The 20,000-nt window shown below is 41.6% G+C and overlaps 1 protein-coding gene across 8 annotated transcripts in view; it reads right to left on the bottom strand.

Moving 5' to 3' along the window:
* The window catches only part of usp32 (ubiquitin specific peptidase 32), a 52,780-nt gene that overhangs the window by 8,938 nt on the left and 23,842 nt on the right, over positions 1–20,000 (bottom strand). The window contains exons 5-28 of one of the 8 annotated variants that reach the window (XM_029445922.1): positions 19,434–19,593; positions 12,886–13,017; positions 12,635–12,742; positions 12,270–12,385; positions 10,855–10,917; positions 10,140–10,223; positions 9,974–10,035; positions 9,757–9,859; positions 9,218–9,425; positions 8,829–9,010; positions 8,572–8,712; positions 8,070–8,235; positions 5,759–5,916; positions 5,463–5,544; positions 5,238–5,312; positions 4,281–4,419; positions 4,089–4,194; positions 3,592–3,765; positions 3,234–3,408; positions 2,988–3,139; positions 1,204–1,315; positions 899–1,098; positions 527–711; positions 1–75 (exon numbers count right to left, since the gene is read on the bottom strand). The exon at positions 1–75 is cut by the window's left edge and continues 12 nt beyond it. In XM_029445922.1, the coding sequence (XP_029301782.1) occupies positions 1–75; positions 527–711; positions 899–1,098; positions 1,204–1,315; positions 2,988–3,139; positions 3,234–3,408; positions 3,592–3,765; positions 4,089–4,194; positions 4,281–4,419; positions 5,238–5,312; positions 5,463–5,544; positions 5,759–5,916; positions 8,070–8,235; positions 8,572–8,712; positions 8,829–9,010; positions 9,218–9,425; positions 9,757–9,859; positions 9,974–10,035; positions 10,140–10,223; positions 10,855–10,917; positions 12,270–12,385; positions 12,635–12,742; positions 12,886–13,017; positions 19,434–19,593 (3,158 nt within the window). The remainder of the gene's footprint in view (positions 76–526; positions 712–898; positions 1,099–1,203; positions 1,316–2,987; positions 3,140–3,233; positions 3,409–3,591; positions 3,766–4,088; positions 4,195–4,280; positions 4,420–5,237; positions 5,313–5,462; positions 5,545–5,758; positions 5,917–8,069; positions 8,236–8,571; positions 8,713–8,828; positions 9,011–9,217; positions 9,426–9,756; positions 9,860–9,973; positions 10,036–10,139; positions 10,224–10,854; positions 10,918–12,269; positions 12,386–12,634; positions 12,743–12,885; positions 13,018–19,433; positions 19,594–20,000) is intronic. The other 7 variants (XM_029445924.1, XM_029445926.1, XM_029445927.1 and 4 more) reach the window with 7 other exon arrangements.

Below are 20,000 nucleotides of genomic sequence, written 5' to 3'. Positions count from 1 at the left end.
CACCAGGCACACGAGTTGCCATCCTTACCCACAACCCGTAAAGTAAAGGGGTACTGGTAGCCCATACTGTCATCACTGCAGGTTAAAGGAAGAACAAATTCATTCAAGCACACTGTCAATGTTAGTTTTTGACACTCAACTTATTATTTCACAGTTTTATTCTTGAATAATCCCTGATCCTGATTGTTTGGTCAGGGCATTCCTAATCATCTTCACTTCTCAAAGAGAGAGAGAGATACAAAGACAGAGAGACACAGAGAGAGAGAGAGAGAGAGAGAGAGAGAGAGAGAGAGAGAGAGAGAGACAGACAGATGTATTATTTGTAAAGTAGTATATGTGATGTGTACCTTAGTCAACTGTGACACCATGTATTTGTTGCAGTGTATGATCTGTTATATATCTGTATGATATGTAAAACAAATCAGGCACAAAGAGTGGAAGCAGTATAACAGAGCTACATGTAGTTCTGTCAAAAGCTAAACTAAAATCTAAAATCATGGGAGAAAGGAGAACACCATCAGCCTACCAGTCCTGGGCGTGGTTGCTGGCCTCCTGTGGGGGCAGAGGGCTGGCCAGTCGGGACACTTGGATCCAGACGGCATCGTACAGATCCTTCTTACTGGTGTGGACGGTGCAGGGAACTATGAGCGGCATGCCGAACAGACTGGCCCGATTCTTCTGAGATGACAGGAAGTACAGCTCCGTACGCATCTGAAGGGCGAAACAAACGTTGAAGTTAAACTAACAGCTGTTGGAGGTGACATGATGTAGAGAGATTATTTGTATTGTGAATAATTTGGCAAGAATACATTAAACATCATTCATCTTCAAAATAACTGACTAATGTTTTAGCTCAAACTGTACGATACAGCACACTGCTTTTCTATAGATTTCCCACCATCTTTCTGTGCATGGCTATGATGTATCCAATGAAGGGGCTCTCCTGCACCGGTGTGATGTGTCCGTTGGCAACCCCGTTGGCCAGGGACATCTCTGGGTTACAGGGCACAATGGTGTCGAGCCCACCGTTGGGGATGAGGACGGGGTTATTGTCCAGGTCCTCACTTGCAGCCGAGCCGTTGGCTATCGGGGTTATGTCTAATGAAGGGGGAGAGAGAGGCGATGAGAAAATGGGGAAGTGTGGATTCACACAGATGCATGAGCATAAGAGTGCAAAGACAAAGTGTGAGTGAACAGGCTCACCTGTCAGTGTGGGCGAGCTCAGTGACGTTGGTGAACCTGGCACCGGGATCTCAAATGCACACAGGAAGCAGTTAACAGACAGACGGACCTTGTGGTTGTCCTGCGGAAAATTCTAAACACAAAGAACTTGATCAGACTGCAGCACTTCAGTCGTACAGTAACAGACAACTTGCATCATGCAGTTATTAAGGTTAAACACTCTGCTGGGAAAGTTCACCTACAATACAGAGCATCCATGTGGAACCTGGTACCTTTATTCTAGAGACACACACCGGTCAGGGTTCAACGTTAATGTTTTTATTTTGACTTACAGAAATCTACTTGTCTGAAGAACATTTTTATTTGCCCCCATACAAATAGTTTTATTGATTAGTGTTTATCAAATAACAACAAAGTCTTAATTTAATTGTCATTATTAATCTCTAAGTAAATGAATCAGCCTTTTGTAATGAATTTGAAGAAAGGCTTCAAAACCAGAGCAAAAAATGTGTCTCTTTGTTTCACTTTTGTCATCAGAGCAACAACATGAACGCTTGAGCTCTCAACTCTAAAAGAAAGGTTGACATGGAGCACACACAGTTTAGGGTTAGGAGCTCAATGGGACTCTTTCCTGTCCCAACTGCAGACAGAAAGCTGCCCTCTGCGTGGCACAGATTTCTTTTAGTTCACCCCTCTCTTTTCCTCCGCTCTGTCTCTGACTGTAGGTGTGTGTGTGTGTGTGTTTTATAATAAATTAAAAGAATAGCGGTCACTAAATGAATGTCACTATCACTACAGTAGAACGTATGAGTATATGAAGATGTTCCCTTTACTTTGTGTGTATATGTAAATAGTATATTAAGAATGCACAGCTACAGCTAAAGTAAAGTCCAATGACCAAGACGTTAACATTAGCTGCAGTGAAGGACTGGTGCTAAAGGCTGAGGGGAACCGAGACGATAGAAGCAATGTTCTGCCGCTTAAAAAAAGGCATTGAAGCAAAATAGACAGGAAATGCTATCGTGCAGAGAAACAGCAATTAGACTAATGATATTTAGACTTATCCAATAAAAACATCTGCAGTGACTGAAGTCCAGACACAACATCTCATTCTTCATTAAATACGCTGCCTTTAAGTTTGTGGAGATAATATGTCAAACATGACATGAGAAAGTATATCTTATTATTTATTTTGTTACTTTAAGCTTGCCAGCTAAAACTCATCTGGTTTTAAAGGGTCATTCACGCAAATTACAAAAGAACCTTTCTGTACCCTTGTGGATCGAGCCACACAGACAGGTCCAGGTTTAAGATATTCATTAAGATACGTCTTTATTTATAAAGAGCCTGTTGACACATCTAGTGCCTTTGTGGGCAGACAAAGATACTCTACCTTTAGGAGAGTTGCCAGTATTTCCCAGTGAATGTGCACTCGTCCCACTCACTGTGGTTGTTTGGACTGACTGTTCAGTGAGTGGGGGGGAACCAGAGACATGAATGAGCAGTGAGTGTGCGTACGGTGTTCCAGACAATCACTAGTCCCAATTGTTTGCCTGGGAAACTAGGTCAGTTAAGATTACTTGACTTCATTTTGTGAAACTGTTTAAACTTTTGTTGTTATGTAATGGTGCCATACATAGGCAGGTTAGCACGTGTTGTCATCAGTCTCTAAATAAGAAATAATGTTGCTGTTTGTAATAAACAGACCATTTGATGTCTAGCTGTGTTAACACCAAGACAGATTCCTCCCTCTGTGTTCGCAGCTACGCCTCGTTTGAGATGAGGCCTGCAGCATGAGGTTGTACCTTGATGTTGGAGGTATGGACCTCAGCCAGAAGGATTTGCTCCGGCTTCAGACTGCACAGTTCGCTCAGCTGTTTCTTCAGCCCTGTGTACTTTTCATCCATATTCAAGCGCAGGCCGTAGCGCACAGGTGTGGAGCCATCCAGTTTAATGACTGCAATCACATCAAAACATTATACACGATTGAGGTTGTTGTTGTTTAAAAAAAAAGGGATACATTTTCTGAACATTTCTTTCAGCCTCCTCACCGGTGATCTCTAGATGCATGGAGCTGTCCATGGGCAGGGGCAGAGACAGGAAGTTGAAGGGGTCGAAGCGAGCGCTGATGTGTCCGCACGTCTTACACTTCACCTGGGACTTGAGCTGACCGTGGAACAGATCCACCACGATGGAGCGGTTCCTACGCAGGTGGTTCTCCCATGCCTTTAGGGTGGAGGAGCAGTTTCACATTTTCATTTGATACTTTGTTATTAGAAAAATATTGATTATTGGCACTGAAGTTTTGAAACCAAGTTTTCAGCGGCATTTTTCTATTATTTCTATTATGATCTATATTACTCTGTCCTAGACCAGACAGAAGTATTTGACAGCAGTGTGATCTCTGACCTCAGAAGCCACCTCCCAGTCAGGCCGGCTATCGCTGTCCTTCAGCTCCACATAGGGTTTCTCATGGACTCTGTTGAGATCTTCATGGAGACCGTCCAGCAGGAAGGCGAGCAGCTCTTGGGAGTCCTGCTGCTGGAAGCCATTAAAGCGTGGGGCATACTTTGCTATTGTCCACTGGGGAGGAAGTAATGCCATCACAGTTTATTTTATATAGAATCCTTAAAAGCATTTGAAAGGCACTTTGAAAAAAAAGCTCCTGTAGCACTTCAACAAGTAGACACAGAACGTAAAGAAAGATTGTGATTCAGCTTACAGAAAGGTGCAGAGCTATGGATCAAACATGACAATACCTGACCAGACACATAACAAGTAAGTGAAGCTACTGTACATTGATACATTTATACTGATGCTACACACTTTCACCAGCCTCTCAGTTTGCCCAGCTGACTCACAGAAGTGTTTAACATTAGACACAAGACAGTAATGACACTGCTTACCCTGAGTTTGAGTGGAGCCACGTTCTTCTGTGTCCCGCTCCATAGCTCCATCACCAGGTCCCCATAACACTTGGCCATGTGACCTCGCATCCCGATGGGGTTGGTTCTGTAAATGCACCAACACGTATGAAAATGATACGTTCAGGGTAATTGTGGCAAGATTTACAGCAAAGTAATGCACTTCAGTGGCACCTGTTGAGCTCATAGAGGTGTCTCCCTGAGATGAAGTAGTCCGTGAGGGGCTTGGTGTTGCTCACACACTGGATACTGGAGTTCATGAAGCAGGTGTTGCCAAGGTTACTGAGGCCAGTGGCTCCTTTCTCTGTGGGAACTGGGTTGAAAAACAAGAGAAAACACGAGCTCACAAGCTTTCTTTACTGACCAGCACCAATGACCTCTTTTACAATTGCACATGTGAAAAAATTATAATAAAATGTTTGCTACAGCGAATTAGAGATAATCTTGTTCTATACGGTCTGTGTATGTAGTCAACTATTTATTATCTGTAACACTATGTATTTACGCATCTGTTTATTTATACAAAACTATTTATGAATCTGTCTATTTACAAGAATGTAAAGGTATTATATGATATGTATATCTGTTGGCAGAACAGACAGCATCTGCGATTACTCTGAGCAGCATGCAGGAAATTAATTACAATATAATAATCTCTGAATATATATTTCTTGCTTTTTCCCTGATGGTCTGAATAATTTGTTGCTAGTTGCTTTTTTAGAAAAGAAAGGGGCCACACAGGGATGATTTCTAAATCATGTAAGAAAATAAGACAAATCTGGTATTTCCAGGTGTTAGCATATTAGCACTGTGTGCTCAGAAGACTCTCGTCTCCTCATCACTCTGGACCTAACTAAAAAACTATTACTAAAAGTATTTCCAGAGATTACATTTAATCATATTTTGCTGTGGACTCAGATTTATTGACAATATTTGCCTCCCACTATATGCTACAAAGAGTCGATGTGTGCGGATTGAGAGAGTTCCCTTCACATGTAATATTTTTCTGTAATAGAGCACAGTAACTATCCACCAGTCAGAGCATGTTGTTCCAAGGAAATACCTGAATAAAACTACCAATCTGCCTGTTGACTAATGCACAATAAGCTCATCTAGTGTCTTCCCGCTCACCTTTGTGTCTGTCCATCTTACTACTGTTGGCAATGAAAGACATTTCCTCAGGCCAGCTCATGTCTTTGTTCCTGACTGTGGAGGAAAACAAAGATTATTAAGTCATTAAACCAGTTCACTAGCACTTGCATGTGCCATTATTTAGAATGACATGATACTACTTTTGTGAGTCTGAAGAGATTTAGTTAATTTTGGAGAGCAATGTAAGAGGTAGGTGTGTCTGACCTTCAATCACTAGCTGCTGCTCATCATAGATTTTCAGGCTTTCCAGTGTGTGATCTTCATCGTCCAGGAGGGTGAGGTAGTTCTGCAGGACAAAGAGAGGAGAAAACTAACTTTTGATTTATTAGGGCTGTGGAATTATTACTCTGTTGTTGTTTCTTCTGCATCAGTGCATTTTCAAAAGGGACCATCAGACAGTCGTATTAAATATATACAGTACCAGTCAAAGGTTTTGTTACAACACCTTCTTTGGAATCCCAGGATAATAGTGTTGAACAGTTCAACTAAAGTAGGCCCACCTCACTGTTGTAGAGCCAGAGTCTCATGTCCTCCTCCTTGATGCGGAGTCTCTGGGACAGGTAGAGGTGGATGTCTTTGATGGTGGCCATGCGGCTGAAGCAGCCCGTGTAGGCCAACACCCTCTTCAGGGGAGCGTTGGGGGATGGCACGTTACCTGCTAAGGCGCACAAAGAGGACAGGAGCATTCACAAACTGATCCAAACGCATGGAACGACTTCAACTGTGATTTTAAAGTGAAATATTGGCTATGCACAAGCTCACAGATGCCAACAACTGATCAATTCTAAGGACGGCATTCTGGTGACGGAGGATTAGTTGTAAGGAAGCAGCAAGAAAGGGCTTTTTTGTCAATCAGCGCAGACTTGATTGGTCAATCAACTTAGTGGATTTAGTGGACTCAGATCGGATTAAATCAAATACAAGCCAACCAATATCAGTGCTGTTTATTAAAATAAAAATAATGTACACATTTAATTAACTGATATTGACTTCAAAATTATTAATAAAACTAGTGATTTTAAAATGTTATGTTTTTCAATCTACACAGTTTTGCTATTCAGTTCTAGCCCTAAATGAAGCATCCGCTACACGTGTTTGAGTGCTCTACTTGTGCCTCTGGTTGTTAGTAATACATTATGTGGAATATGACGCATAGTTAGATCAATTTCAGATATTTAGTCCAGCAATGACAAGCCGGCGCTCAGACCGATCATGAGTCATGATGGAATCCGAAGCTCCACGAGGGACTCGTGGCCTGAAACCTGATATGTTGACTTGATTTGGAGCAGCGCTCGCATGCTGAGTGCTGATGTCCGATTACCCAGGAGAAATTTTGTACATCTCCACTTCATGCTTTATCATCTGCTTTCCTTTTGCAGTGAGGCATTTTCTAGTTTATACTTGTCCATTATATCCATTTAGACATCATGCGAAGGTATAAACACTGGAGTGAAATCCAGCTCCAAAGATTGTGTGAGTGAGTTCAATTGACTGAAGTGGAAGGAAAAATAACTTGATGGCGTACAATTTATAGGTATTTACCTACATATCAGTGAAAGGATAAGAAATCCTCCTTTACACCTGCTACATTAATACCAACTGACTGCTGTAGTACTGCATGTGTCATATCTCAATTCTGTTGCTGACAAAATTGCTGCATCATCAAGAGGCGGCACACACATTGCAGTTTTATAAATTGGCCAATCACCCTTTTTTGTGTTGGAGTGCAGCTTCTGTAAGACGCCATATTGTGACTTTTTCACTTCACACACTAATTTTCACTTGCATAAGCAGCGAAATACTGCACTGTAGAGTGGGCTGTGGTAAAGGAGAGCGACTCCAGCAGCAGAGTTCAGTAAACAAAGGATCTGACTCTGATCTACATTATTTTAGCCGCTAACTATCCAGTGAAACATGCCGGGATCAGGCCCGACAGATACTGATGAACGGCTAGGGACATCTGTATTTTATACTATTGATAAACATTCGACTTTGGTGGACTTATTACATTAGTACCGCTTCCTGTTCTACAGATCTCTGACGGACACGTGACATAATGGGTAGCTATTATATATCAGGGCTGTTCTATGTTGGTGCACTGCTCCAGCAACTGGTCAACTTTGACTTGACAGCACTGTCACCCCGGACTTAAGGGAACTTCATCTTTGCCAGGCAGTGGCCATGCTGGTCATATATTGAGCCACAGTTATGACATTTCTTCCTGCTGTGAGGAGATTTGCATTTTAAACCAGGTGTAAAAGGGAGTTACGTTACCGGACTTTTCTTAATTTCTGTTACTGATCTTCTTTTGTGTGTGTTGTCATTCTTTTAGACTGATCAGAAAGTTGGAGTGGGGAAGTACAGTCGGATTAGACAGGCAGATTCAAATTTGTTCATTTTCAGATGTTCAGCCCAAATCCAAATGGGAGAGCACACATATACCTGACATCATCACGTCACAGACGGTTTCAAATATCTTCCTTTCAACAACTTAAAAGTTCCTATGATTTCTTTCATCTTTTTTTTAATTCAGATGAGTGTAGCGCACTAAAGCAAGTGTTGTAAAAACTAATACTTGAATAGCAAGGTCTGTGAAGATTGAAAAGGTTTGAATTATGCAACTTTTAATGTGATCAGCAGCCTTCCCCCTTCATGGGTGATTGGTTCATTCCACTGCCCACTCCAGAGAACTGCCAGGGCTGGACCATTCCACTATAGGAGGATTAAAAGGGGGGGGGGGGGGGGGGTGCGGGGTAGCTCAATGAAGCATTTTCGACGGCTTGCTCTGGTCTTGCTGCAGGCTTACGTTACCTCTTGGTGGGGGTAAATACGGTGGGAACATTCGCAGGCTGGTCATACCCATGTTGACCCAGATGTTGGACTGGGGGGAGCGTGTCGCCGGCTGCTGGCGGAGGAAGAGGAGGTAACGCGGGAAGAGCTCCAGCTCTGCATGGCCTTTCTTACTCTCTAGGATGACCTGCAGGGGAGGAAGGGAAACTTTGACACTTTTCATGCATGGAAACCACAGAGTGTTTTGATCAGTCTGGAAACCTTTGACCAGGGTTTGAAGTCGGAGTCATTTAGAACAAAAAAAAGATTGGTATCACAATGGGGCGGTAGTAGCTCAGTCCGTGGACGTACGGAAGGTGGGCTGGGAGCTGGAGAGGCTGCTAGAGCCCCAAAAAATAAGACCTTAGTTGTAATAATCCTTTAGGTCTGAGGGCTCTGCTCTTAAGAGTATACTGTGATGTTGATATTGACCAGTCCTGCAGCGCAGCGTGTTCGGTGCGTATTACAAGCTGTATTCACTCACCGGTCGCGGCAGGCTGAGGTTGGCACCGTACCAATGGTAGAGAGCCCTCCACACCGGCTCTGGCACTGTCTCAAAGTCTCTCCCAGGCACCAGCTGCAAGGAGCGCTTCAGCCTGCCACCCTCCATGGTTAACGTAGGGGCCTGCAGGGACACAGCACAGACATCAGCATTTAAATACGTGCACTAAAGACCCTATTTTGCCCACTTAAATTATAGATAACACACTCACACACTCACACACACACACACACACACACCTTCATGGGGTCAGTATTGACCAAAGGCTGGTTGTCGATGGATCCAGGTCTTTGTGCCACCAGCTGGGAGGGAAGGTGGCCATTGGCTCCAGAAAAGCACTGATTGTTGTTGTCCGACACGTTGTGCTGACGGGCAAAACAGCTGTCTGTAGCAGAGGGCGCTACCTGGGGGCTCAGGGCTGCTGGGACATGGTAAATTAAGCACAATGTACATTTCCACAGCACTAATTCTATCAGTACACAAACAGTGATGTGACACTCCCCAATGGGCTGCTGGGAGTTTCACTTTCAATATGGGCAGTTTACTTGGAAAGAAGATATGTTTTTTTTCTTAAATTAAAAGGACTCAAGCAGCAGTCAGTGTTATTGTTGTATTCTTGTTGACTGACCCGTCTCTGTGGCCTCCGAGGCGCTGGACACAGCATCAGGTGACCTCTCCTCAGTGGGGCTGACCGGGCTGAAGGTTCCCAGTCTGTCTGGTGGGATGGGCTCTATAGTGGTTGTAGCCATCGGAGTTCGCAGTGAGCTCAGGATGGACGGCTGCTCCACCACGATGCCCTTATGCTCCTGGACAGGGAGACAACAGCAGGGACTGCCCTGTCATTGTTGAAAGTGATATCTGTGATTAACGTGGTGTTTGCTCTTGTGACAGTCACTGCTACTGTCCCAGTGTGATGTTATTGTGCAAGATGCAGTGAAATGTGAATCTGTTCCATCAGATATCTGTGAGTATATATAAAGAAAACCTTTAACCGCTCCTAGCCAACAGCTGTAACTTACCACTTCTGTGCCGACTAAAAATGATGTCATGTCATTACAGATTTGTTATTGCAAAATAACACACCCTCCCAAACAGAATGGCTAACATGAACACACGTCAGACTGAATAATGAAGAGAGAACTAAATGGAAGTTCTAACATGACTTACATATTTAACGTAGTCCTTCCACTGCTGCCACCACAGCATAGAGATGAGGAACCAGTTCTGACCTTGCTGCAGTCCATGTCTGCTCTCCCTCTCTAACCACCCTCTACACACAAACACACACAGGGAGGAAAACAAAAACATGGAAAACATTCATTAGGTCCAACAGCATATTCCTCAGAGCTGTATACAATGACAGATAAAGAGGACAGGCATGTACCTGATGATCTGCCCCTCCTCCTCAGGACTGCCAGGCCTGAGCCCCAGGACTATGTGGCACACCTGGACCGAGACACATACAAAATGATCAACAAGGATGAATAAAAACTGCATATCAATGTCAACACGAGTTGTAAAACTACTGTACAGTATGCGAGTGTACTGACCTGGAAAAGCAGGTTTAGGAACTCATTGGCCAAAGCACTCTTCACACTCCAAATCTGGTAGTCTTCCAGGGTCAGGTGACCCAGCTGGGGGGGTGGAGTCAAAAATACAAAGGTCAGCATTAGGGCAGAATTATTCAAATATTAATCTCGACCATGATTCTGGCCTCACACAATTAAATGAACATAATTGAATGAGCTATTGGTGTTTAGAATGCGAGCTGCGCTGCATATCAAATCAACAGCTAGCGGGGGGGGCGATGGAGATGTTTTACTTCTAGGAGATGCACTGAATTAAGGTGAAGAAGAACCTTATTTTAAGTCTTATTTTTGATCCAAAGGTTTGCACATTATCAGGAATATAGCACACCATCAATGAATAATTGTGATCTCAATATTGATAAAATAATCAGGATTATCTTTTGTGCCCATAATCGTGCAGCCCTGGTCGACATGCCCAGATTCACTGTGCTCAAATATACACTGCTTTGAGACCTTGAAACGAAAGAAGAAAATCTATTCATACGTTCTAGAAGACAAGAAGGCGGGTGACGAGAATGTTGCTGTGGGTGTACTGGGCAGGATGGGACGATATGAATGTGAAGCTGGAGTTGAGCTGTATCGTAGTGTTGACTTTCTCTGAATCAGGGTTATAAAATCTAATTATAATATGGGCTAGAAGGCAATGGTGCTTCTGTCACCAAGAGTTGTGTCTCACCTTGGTTGTGTCATGCATCTTCAGGATGTCCTCGACTATGTCTGACACGCTACTGTGCAGCTCCTGCAGGGTGACAAAATACATGAACATGAACACCAAGCAGCATCTCGTCCTCAGCTACTGCTGTGGACAGAGATCACAACAGCTCCGGGTGTAAACATGTGAGAAGAGTGTTATGTGTCTGTTTGCAATGCCATAAATACCATACCGATAGACTATCTTCTGTTTAAATCCCTGTGGCATCACAGCTCTGTCTTGTCTATTTTATATTTAGACTATTTAGATTTTCATCTGCCAGCAATATCTTTAAATAAACTGCCACGACAGCATCCATCGTAAACTCTGACGTTACCAGTTAAGAAAAGGAGGTTAGGATTTATTCCACCAAACCCAAGTTTTTACAGTCAAATGACCAAATATAGAAACTTTCACGGTCCAATCAGGTTGAACACAATATAATACTTAAAATTTTAAAAAGTAATTTTTCCAGCCATCAATCAATGAAAAAGTCTCCCCCTTTACACGCGTCAATACAGCAAACCCTCATTCAAATACCATTCAAGAACGCATTACTCAAGCTGATCGATAGTCCAGTGTTGGTCGTGTATCGTGTCCTGTTCTCGTTGCCTGATGATGGTCCTTGAGGCTCTTTCTTAGACTCATTCATTTAAAATTATGTAATTGAATTTAAAACAAAATGAATGTTCATCATAGACATAAATATATCTGATCAGGGATCATCTCAAGCCAGCTCTCACAGCTCTAAACTAGTAGTTTACCAGTTTAGAAAATTCCTAGAATAAGATGAGAAGATCAACATCGGTCCCATGTCTGTGCGTACATGTGTAGCGGACAACAGCCAGGCGCAGTGACCGTGTGCTGCTCGCCGGAGTCTGCTCACTGTGAGGTTGCCAGGTTTGATACAACTGTGTCTGTACGGACACCAAAACCTTGCTCAACAACTGGACCTGGAAACGTTAGCTACATCCAGAGATGCTGTTTGTCAAGAAATAGTTACACTTAACCCTAACCTAGAACAGGTTAAACAGATACATTACAGTGTAAATAGGTCAGAGTTGGTAGGCACGCCACCTAGCTTAAACTAAAGACCGCCTCTGCTAACATCAGAAGACATTTTTAATAAAAATAAAAAACCCTGACCACTATTATCTGTATGTAAGCTTCTACAGGAATTAAAACCAAGCTTTAATCTTAGACATTTCTGAAATCATACAATATATACTGTATATAAAAAACAATAAAAGGATTGTGATCAAAAACCAAAGAGTCATGAAAGTTACATGTTTTGTATATCCTTGATAACTCTGCGGCCCTTCGCCCACATACAGTCCACAGTGTGTGTGTGTGTGTGTGTGTGTGTGTGTGTGTGTGTGTGTGTGTGTGTGTGTACGTACAGGGAGCGTGTCTATGCGATTGTCCTTCCACACCTCCAGCAAGGCCACCACCATTTCATGGAGCTCATCTCGAGACAGAACCCCATCACGGTCCACATCAAACACTTTGAAGCAAACTGGCAGTGAAAGAGAGGGATGCAGTGGTGAAATACAAACATGGTGATGAAGCACACTGCTGCCTAGAAACCCGACACTATGCTGTTCTAATATATTTCCATTTCTGACCAGTGAAAGTTCTGATGATAACATTGATTGTTCTTGAATAAACTCCTTCACTCATTTCAACTTTCAAAATGCACTTTTTTTGCAAGGTTTTTTATGATCATGTGAAGCGTCTGGACATTGAACTTTCTGTAATGGCTTACACTTCTGCCTTTCAGCAATGGGCCCCCTGCAGCACGCAGAGAGTCCACATGATATCTCTTTAAAGTCGATGTGATTGTCCCGATTCTCATCGAAGGCGTGAAACAAGCCTGGAAAACAAGACGAATAACACAAAGAATGTTTGTACAAAGCAAGTCTTTGAAGAGAGTTTTAAAGACCTAATTTAAAGATGTACCTGTATGAACTTCACCCCCATGAGACATATGAATAACACAGGGACATGTTGTCTTACCTTCACTCAGTGAGGCATGGATGGGAGGAGACACCAGTGGGACAAAGGTTTCCAAGTCAAAGCGGCCGGTTCTGGACTGGGCTTTCAGGAGCCAGTAGCGTTTCTCCAAGTCTATAATGTCTGACTCCTCCACTGCAGGATGGGAAACAAAAGAAAACAAAGTCAAAAACACAAGCAGTGCAACACTGTTCAGAGGGACACCTTCTCTGGGTTTTGTAGTGTGTTCAGAAATGAGGGGAAGTTAAACTACTGGAGGTATGTTTAGCTTTAGGTTTGACATTCTCTGCTGTTACTGGGACTAAATAAAAACAGTTGTTAGCTGTTATACCAGACGTCTACGTTCTTTTATTCATTAAACCTTCCATTGTAGATTTAAAGACATGATGGGTCTGATCATTTCTATGTTGGTGTTATATCAGCATCGTTTCACTGACAGCACACAGAAGCAAGAGGTTAGCCATAAAGGAAAAGAATAATAGGATAACACAGAGCCTGTAATAAATCATCGTGCAGCGCATGTATATATGTTGTATAATATACTTATATGTTACAGTGCAATACTAGATGTTTAAATAAACATACATGGTGTGGCTCATGATGTCGGGGCAGACGTGAGTTCAAGTAGAGCACATGCACTGTAAACAGTGTTTATAATAAATACATATAGCTGGGGTAGGTAGCAGTATAGTACTATAGGGAGGTACAATAACGTCTATGTAGACAATATCATATAAAGTTATGCAGGTTGCAAGTGATAAATAAATGTGATGCACTAGTAATGAGGTAAAATAATGGGTAGAGGTATACACATGTTTGAACATACGAATACAACTAAATACAATAGTCTGACCTAAAGTGACAATACAATAATCACTATACAACACTGTATAATAATATAATATATATATGTTTACTTTATTAGGACTGCAACCAATAATTTGTCATTTATGATTTTCTTTAGATTTCTTTTTTTGACTGTTTTGTCTATAAAATGTCAGGAAATAGTGGAAGAAATGTCCAACAGTCTAAAAGTCAGATATTTACTTTAGAATGACTTTAAACAGAGACTGTGGAACCAGCAAACGTTTGACTCTTCTGCTTAATTAAATGACTTAGCAATGAATTGATTATCAAAATTCTTTTTAGATGAATCTTCTTCCATCATTGTACTAATGTAATCCTCTTTCCATGTATTTGTAATACTGAGCAGCTCTTGGTGGCACCTAAAGTTGGTCAACATCTTTTTTGATCCACAGCTTTCACTTCCTAAAACTATTTTTAAAATTACTTTTACACATGTTCTTAATATGCATTTCTGTACTTTATTTACACATATTATTGCAAATGTACTTCTGCTCCTTCTGTGTAACACTTGTGTCTGTCGGTCCTGGTTTCCTCCTCCTAACACGTTTTTAATTTTAAATTCAAATTGAGGGTCTAATGGTCTCAAACCATGTGTTCCCTGTAGTAGTCAATTAATCAATTAGTCAACTGACAAAAACGTTGCGGTGCCCACGTCCTCCACATCCTCCACATCCCTGCTCCACCCTTTGCCCTCAGTGTTTCTATCAGCCACTAAGGTGAGAGACGGGCTTACATACAAAAATGAGCTACATCTGGACTTCAGTGTTTTAATATTTGGACTTGAAGTGGAGGAAGTATGACATGAATGCTAGTCTACAATAACAGTCTACAGTAGAATAAGCAGAAGTAGTTACTGTGACATCGAGATGTTTTTTGTATTTCCTCTATTTTGACACATTAGCCTTTCATGCACTTTTTATTTTTTTACAAAGTTCTGGCTATTCCACTCTACTCCAGTGTGGCACTGCAGCCATTCAGTGACCTGCTAACATTAAAGGAGCCAGATCAACGTGTTTCCTTGGCTGTTCATAAATGTTTCTAATGGAGTATTCGGTTAAATGGAACATTCTCTGGTTGCAGCTTCTCTAATGATTTGCTGCTGTTTTACATCAGGGTAAAGTGTAACATGTTTGGGTTTTGGACTGTTGGTTGGACAAAACAAGCAATGTGAAGACTCGTGCTTATTCCTGATGTTTTATAGATCAAACAATGAATCGAGAAAATCACAGACATCGCAGCCGTAGTGGAAACAACAAAGTTAAATGATGTAGGTTGTAAATCAAGTAACGTATTTATACTGTGGCGACTTGCATTACATGTTGTGACGTAGTGAGGAGCAGATTTAACATGATACCACAGCAAACCCTAGGTGGAGTTACTTAATGGCCACATGGTTGAATGGTATTTAACTCAATTTGTAAAAAAGTGATACAGATCAGACCAATATAGCATATGAAGCTCAGCCAGGGTCAGTGAAACAGCCTCCCCCTTTCAACATGCTAATCCACAGCTTAAGGTAATAGGATTCAGCAGCCAGTCAGCTACCCTTTGGCATGAAGCCAAAGCATAATGACAGGTGTCAAAACACAGACACACCGATCAAATGGCAGTCAATTCCTGGCAGAATATGGACTGTGGCTTCTCATTCAGGCCATTAAACAACCTTCCTGAAAGCTTGTTTTTAGTCGGCTGCTGGTGGAGCAGCACCCTGGGAACGCACTGCCTCAGAGGGTTGCTCCTCTCTCATCCAGGTTCTGATTCCCTGTGGTCAAGAGGTTTCAAAGCTGAATTGGACACTGCTAACTCATTATAAACAGAGAAGAACACTTCCTAGAAAATAATCCTAAAACAAGCACACGCTCCCCCACCAGCGCACTGCGGTCCTTATCAACAAAGCTAAGACTAAAAAGCAGACGGATCGAGCTCTGAATATCAGTGAAAGCTACAAAACGATACCGTTGCTTTTTAGATACATCAATGATTAGTCCTGGTAGACAAGAAGGAAAGTAAATAATTGTGTTCGTCATGCTGAACATTCCTCATGACAGCTGTGCTACCATCCTACTGCTAATCTATAAAACTCATTACTTGGAATATGGATTACCTCCTGCACATCTCCCATCCGTCTCAGAGTCGCTCTCGGCTTCTACAAACTTCAGCATCATGCTCGAGGTTATACAGTCATTCTTTGTTGGGTTTCAAATCTTTGTAATGATGGCAGAATTTAATAATCGAGTTTGGCAGTTTACTCTGGTAAATACTAAAGGATCTTAAATGCATTAGTGGTAAATAAGCCTAAAGATTTGCACTCCTGCCACCCTTAAGATACATAACACCACCAAAATATCAGAGCCTGTTTGACTCTGCAGCCACCGATCAGTAACAAACACTGCTAATATGGAGAAGCAATTGGCCTCACAAGTAGGGCTAGATATGTGCCGATATGATGAGGTGCTGAAAACAATGGAAAGTTCTCCAATGTTGTCTGAACTCAAACATCCATTCAAGAACTAGATCACTAAAATACAGTGCATCATTGGCTAAATGTAACATAATATGAGTCAGGAGCTGTCTGATCAAAAATGAGAAAAAGACAAGTGTACAAATCTACAAAGGATTTAATGAAGGGTTTCGGTACTTGACTGTTTTCAATTTGAGGTTCTACGGAAACATCTTGGTTGTTATCCAGCGCTATTCACATCCTAACATTGAAACATATCAATTCTAAATATTTCTCTATAAACCAATAACACAACTTATTAGATGACGAGACCTTTTCTATTAAAGTGAATCAAAAGGTTGAACAACCAAACAGACCTCAAACAAAGTACCAATAATGGCTGTTCCAGAAGGGACCATAAACGACACAAGGCATCTACGTTAGAGAAAAAGTGCTGGCCACTAATTATTCAATGTACTGTTCTGTCTCTATGGCAGGTGCCATGAGCCTGATACCCACCTAGAGGTGCGACTCTCTCCGAGTGACAGCAGAGATACCATACCATTATCCAGGGAACATCCTTAGACAGGTGCTGTCGCAGCCAGCATGTACCATTACAAACTGCCCGAGATAAGAACTCAGAGAAACTACGTCATCCTGTCCTGAAGGCCGTTATTCCAACTCGTTTCTACCCTCATAAAATGTCACGAGTCAAGCTTTACTTTCTTGTTCTGAAGAGTTAAGAACCAGGAGTGTGTCTGTCACTCTCTCTCCCCAACACACACACACACACACACACACACACACACACAAACAAATACATACATACACACACGGAGACACACACACACAGAGACACACACACAGACACACACACACACACACACACATAGAGACACACACACACACGGAGACACACACACACAGAGACACACACAGAGACACACACACACACACACACACAGTTAAGAGGATAAACTGGGAGCAGGCAGATTAAAGGAAGTGTCCAGGTTCTCTGGACAAGACAGGTTTTTTCCAGCCCTCTGTCCTTAATTGGCAAAATAAAGCCTGGCTAAATTTACTTGGCATGCAACTTTAAAGAAACGTATAGAAGAACTTTGGCTTATCAGACTAGAGTAGTCTAAAATTAGCAAAAGTGAGCTTTTCATTTTTTTCTCATTTTTCCACACATTCCATCAACACAGTGCGTTAACTCGACATCACAAAGTTCTAATTTAAGTTTTGAGGCTGAATCATGTGGTAGGCAGTGTGGGATGTACGGGTTGTACTGGAAATGATGTACAAACTATGTGTGCCACTTCTAAACTTTGTGAAATGTAAACAAGTGTAGACTTTTTAATAAACAACATTCATGAAAACTAGACATAAAAAGCTAATCAACGCTTCTAATTTTTGTTAGCTCCGTTTATTGGACAGTTTCAATGTAAGAGGAGAGAAAGGTATGAAATGAAAAGTTTAACCTGGGACTTTTCAGTCGTATGTAACTGTAACCCCAATGAAAACACCAACCCTGGGGTTTCTGCATGTAACACACGCACGCAAGCAATACACATATTAGGAGGAAATCAAATAAAAGGTGAAGAACTGAAAAGGTCAAGAACATAAATGTAGAATAGAAAATTACAATAAAAATATGAACAAGATATAATCAAAAATATTATTACAAATATGTACAATATGACTTTTTTTAGTGCAGAAGGTGCAAACATGTAGCTGTATTGTACTATAGGAGGAGTTTCTCAGTACCAGTGTCCATGAAAGGGCACACATGGCTTGAGAACAGCTTTAATACACGCAGGGCAAATGGTTGATAAATAAAGGTCAAATGTTTGTGTTGAATTTACGCACATTTTGATTCACTTGTCTTAACTTCATTTGTGAGGTCATTTGATAGAGGAAAGAATAGCATCCAGTGCCTGAAAAAAAGTCCAGTCAGAGCAAATATAAGAAAACAATATTCACAGCAGAGTTCAATAGCTGCACAACCAGCAGCTGGGAGGAGGTGGTTTCACGTGTGAATCGTTGAACATGAGGCGAGAATAATACGACCAACTCAAATACCTCAGTTACTGAAAGTCAACTGTGGCAGCTGGAGCTGTCAGCTCTTTAAATAACAGCGATATGGATGTCACTACCATTAAACCTCTACGATCATATTAACTAGTGCAGTCTGCATAGTGACAAATATGAAATGGATATAGAAGGCAGCAGTGGAAGAAGAGAGAGGCCTGGATTGATGGAGGAGAGATGGAATAATGAGGAGGAGGAGAGCGACGGGATCACGGTGATAAGTCGAGTCTGTCAGTCACGTCCCAGGGCACCCACTGCGACTGATCAGACCAAGGCCAAATGCAAGTATTTTCAAGTCCTAGCACTGGATTTAGGGCTAACATTTTACAAGCAAAGTCTACAAATATCTTGAAAAAATAAAATAACTTTCAGACACATTTGATTAAGGATATATTCTAAGACTAAAAGTATTCTACATGATCTCTACAGGTTCAAAGCAGACCTTACTTACAACAGGCTTATATCAGAAGCCTGCCTTTAATCCTAATGTTCACTGTTAATAAGAAGCCTCCCTGATTTTCTGATATGCTCCCCTTTTCATTTGCATTTCAGCCAAATGTTAATTCTTCCACAATTAATGATATCAGTACAACAACAGTCTCAAGTAACAAGTACTTTTTACATTCACAATTTGCTTCTACTTTGCAGTTGTTTTATTTAAATCGATGTAAAGCTACGGTCAATGAAACTCAACACTTCCTGTGCAGACGTTTCACATTAAAAGCCTTCCGGCAGCTCCAAGGACATAATCCTTTCTTTTCTGGTAGGACTTTTCATTTGGAAATAACTCACTAAATAACCACAGTTGCTTCTTCTACCATCGTTTCCCATCAGTAATATTGGATAGGTTCACAGTTTTTCAAGCAAAAATATTTGGGTACCCATACGGACATTGAAATGTGTATGCCATAACCCTTCCTGAAGACTGGCTTGTTAATGTCATTAATACATTAGCATACCTCTACTATAAATTGTAAAGTCAGTACCATGTACATTTCCACAGCATTAACTCCACCAGTACAGCAACAGTTGTCATTCACTAATTAATTACTGCAGCTTCTGCAGTATGAACTGAGTATGAACATCAACAAATAAACACGTCTGCCTGTGTGGACAATATAACACCTTGCTTCAGAGTGTTTTAGGGACTTACAGTGTGTGACGCCAGCCAGGGTCTGGTAGAAGGTGGGCGTGTCGCTGTCATCTGTGAGCGTGACACACACTCCTCCAGACAGAAGCCATCTGGATAAAGTGAAGGCCTCCTTGTTCTGTAGAAGCCAGTTCCTGAAGCGCTCATAGTTCACCTTGTCACCCTGACACAACACACCAAACACACAATGAGGTTGTTAGTCTGTCAGAAGCACAAGATGTTCTGCATCTGTGTCAGTCTAGGACCCTGTGTATGTGCTCCTGTCTAAATGCTCGTTAATTTACTGAAGATGCGACCAGTAATGAGAGGTCGGGTCAATTCATTGATTTGAATATATTTTTTTATACACACACACACACACACACACAAACACACCAGGATCGGTAAACACACAGATTTGCAGAGGTAACTCCTCTCTTATTAACAAAGAGCAGTGTATAATTGATTCATGTAAAAGTTTTTCTTTAACCAATGCTTTCCCCAGTTAAAATGACAAACGTCGCCTGTAGGAGGTCATACGAGCTGCTACTAATTCATAATAATCTCTTGTGTAACTTGATGGCGGGATAA

This window comes from Cottoperca gobio, chromosome 13, assembly GCF_900634415.1.
Source record: "Cottoperca gobio chromosome 13, fCotGob3.1, whole genome shotgun sequence".
Lineage (NCBI taxonomy): Eukaryota > Metazoa > Chordata > Actinopteri > Perciformes > Bovichtidae > Cottoperca > Cottoperca gobio.
This window is presented reverse-complemented; position numbering and strand designations above follow the sequence as displayed.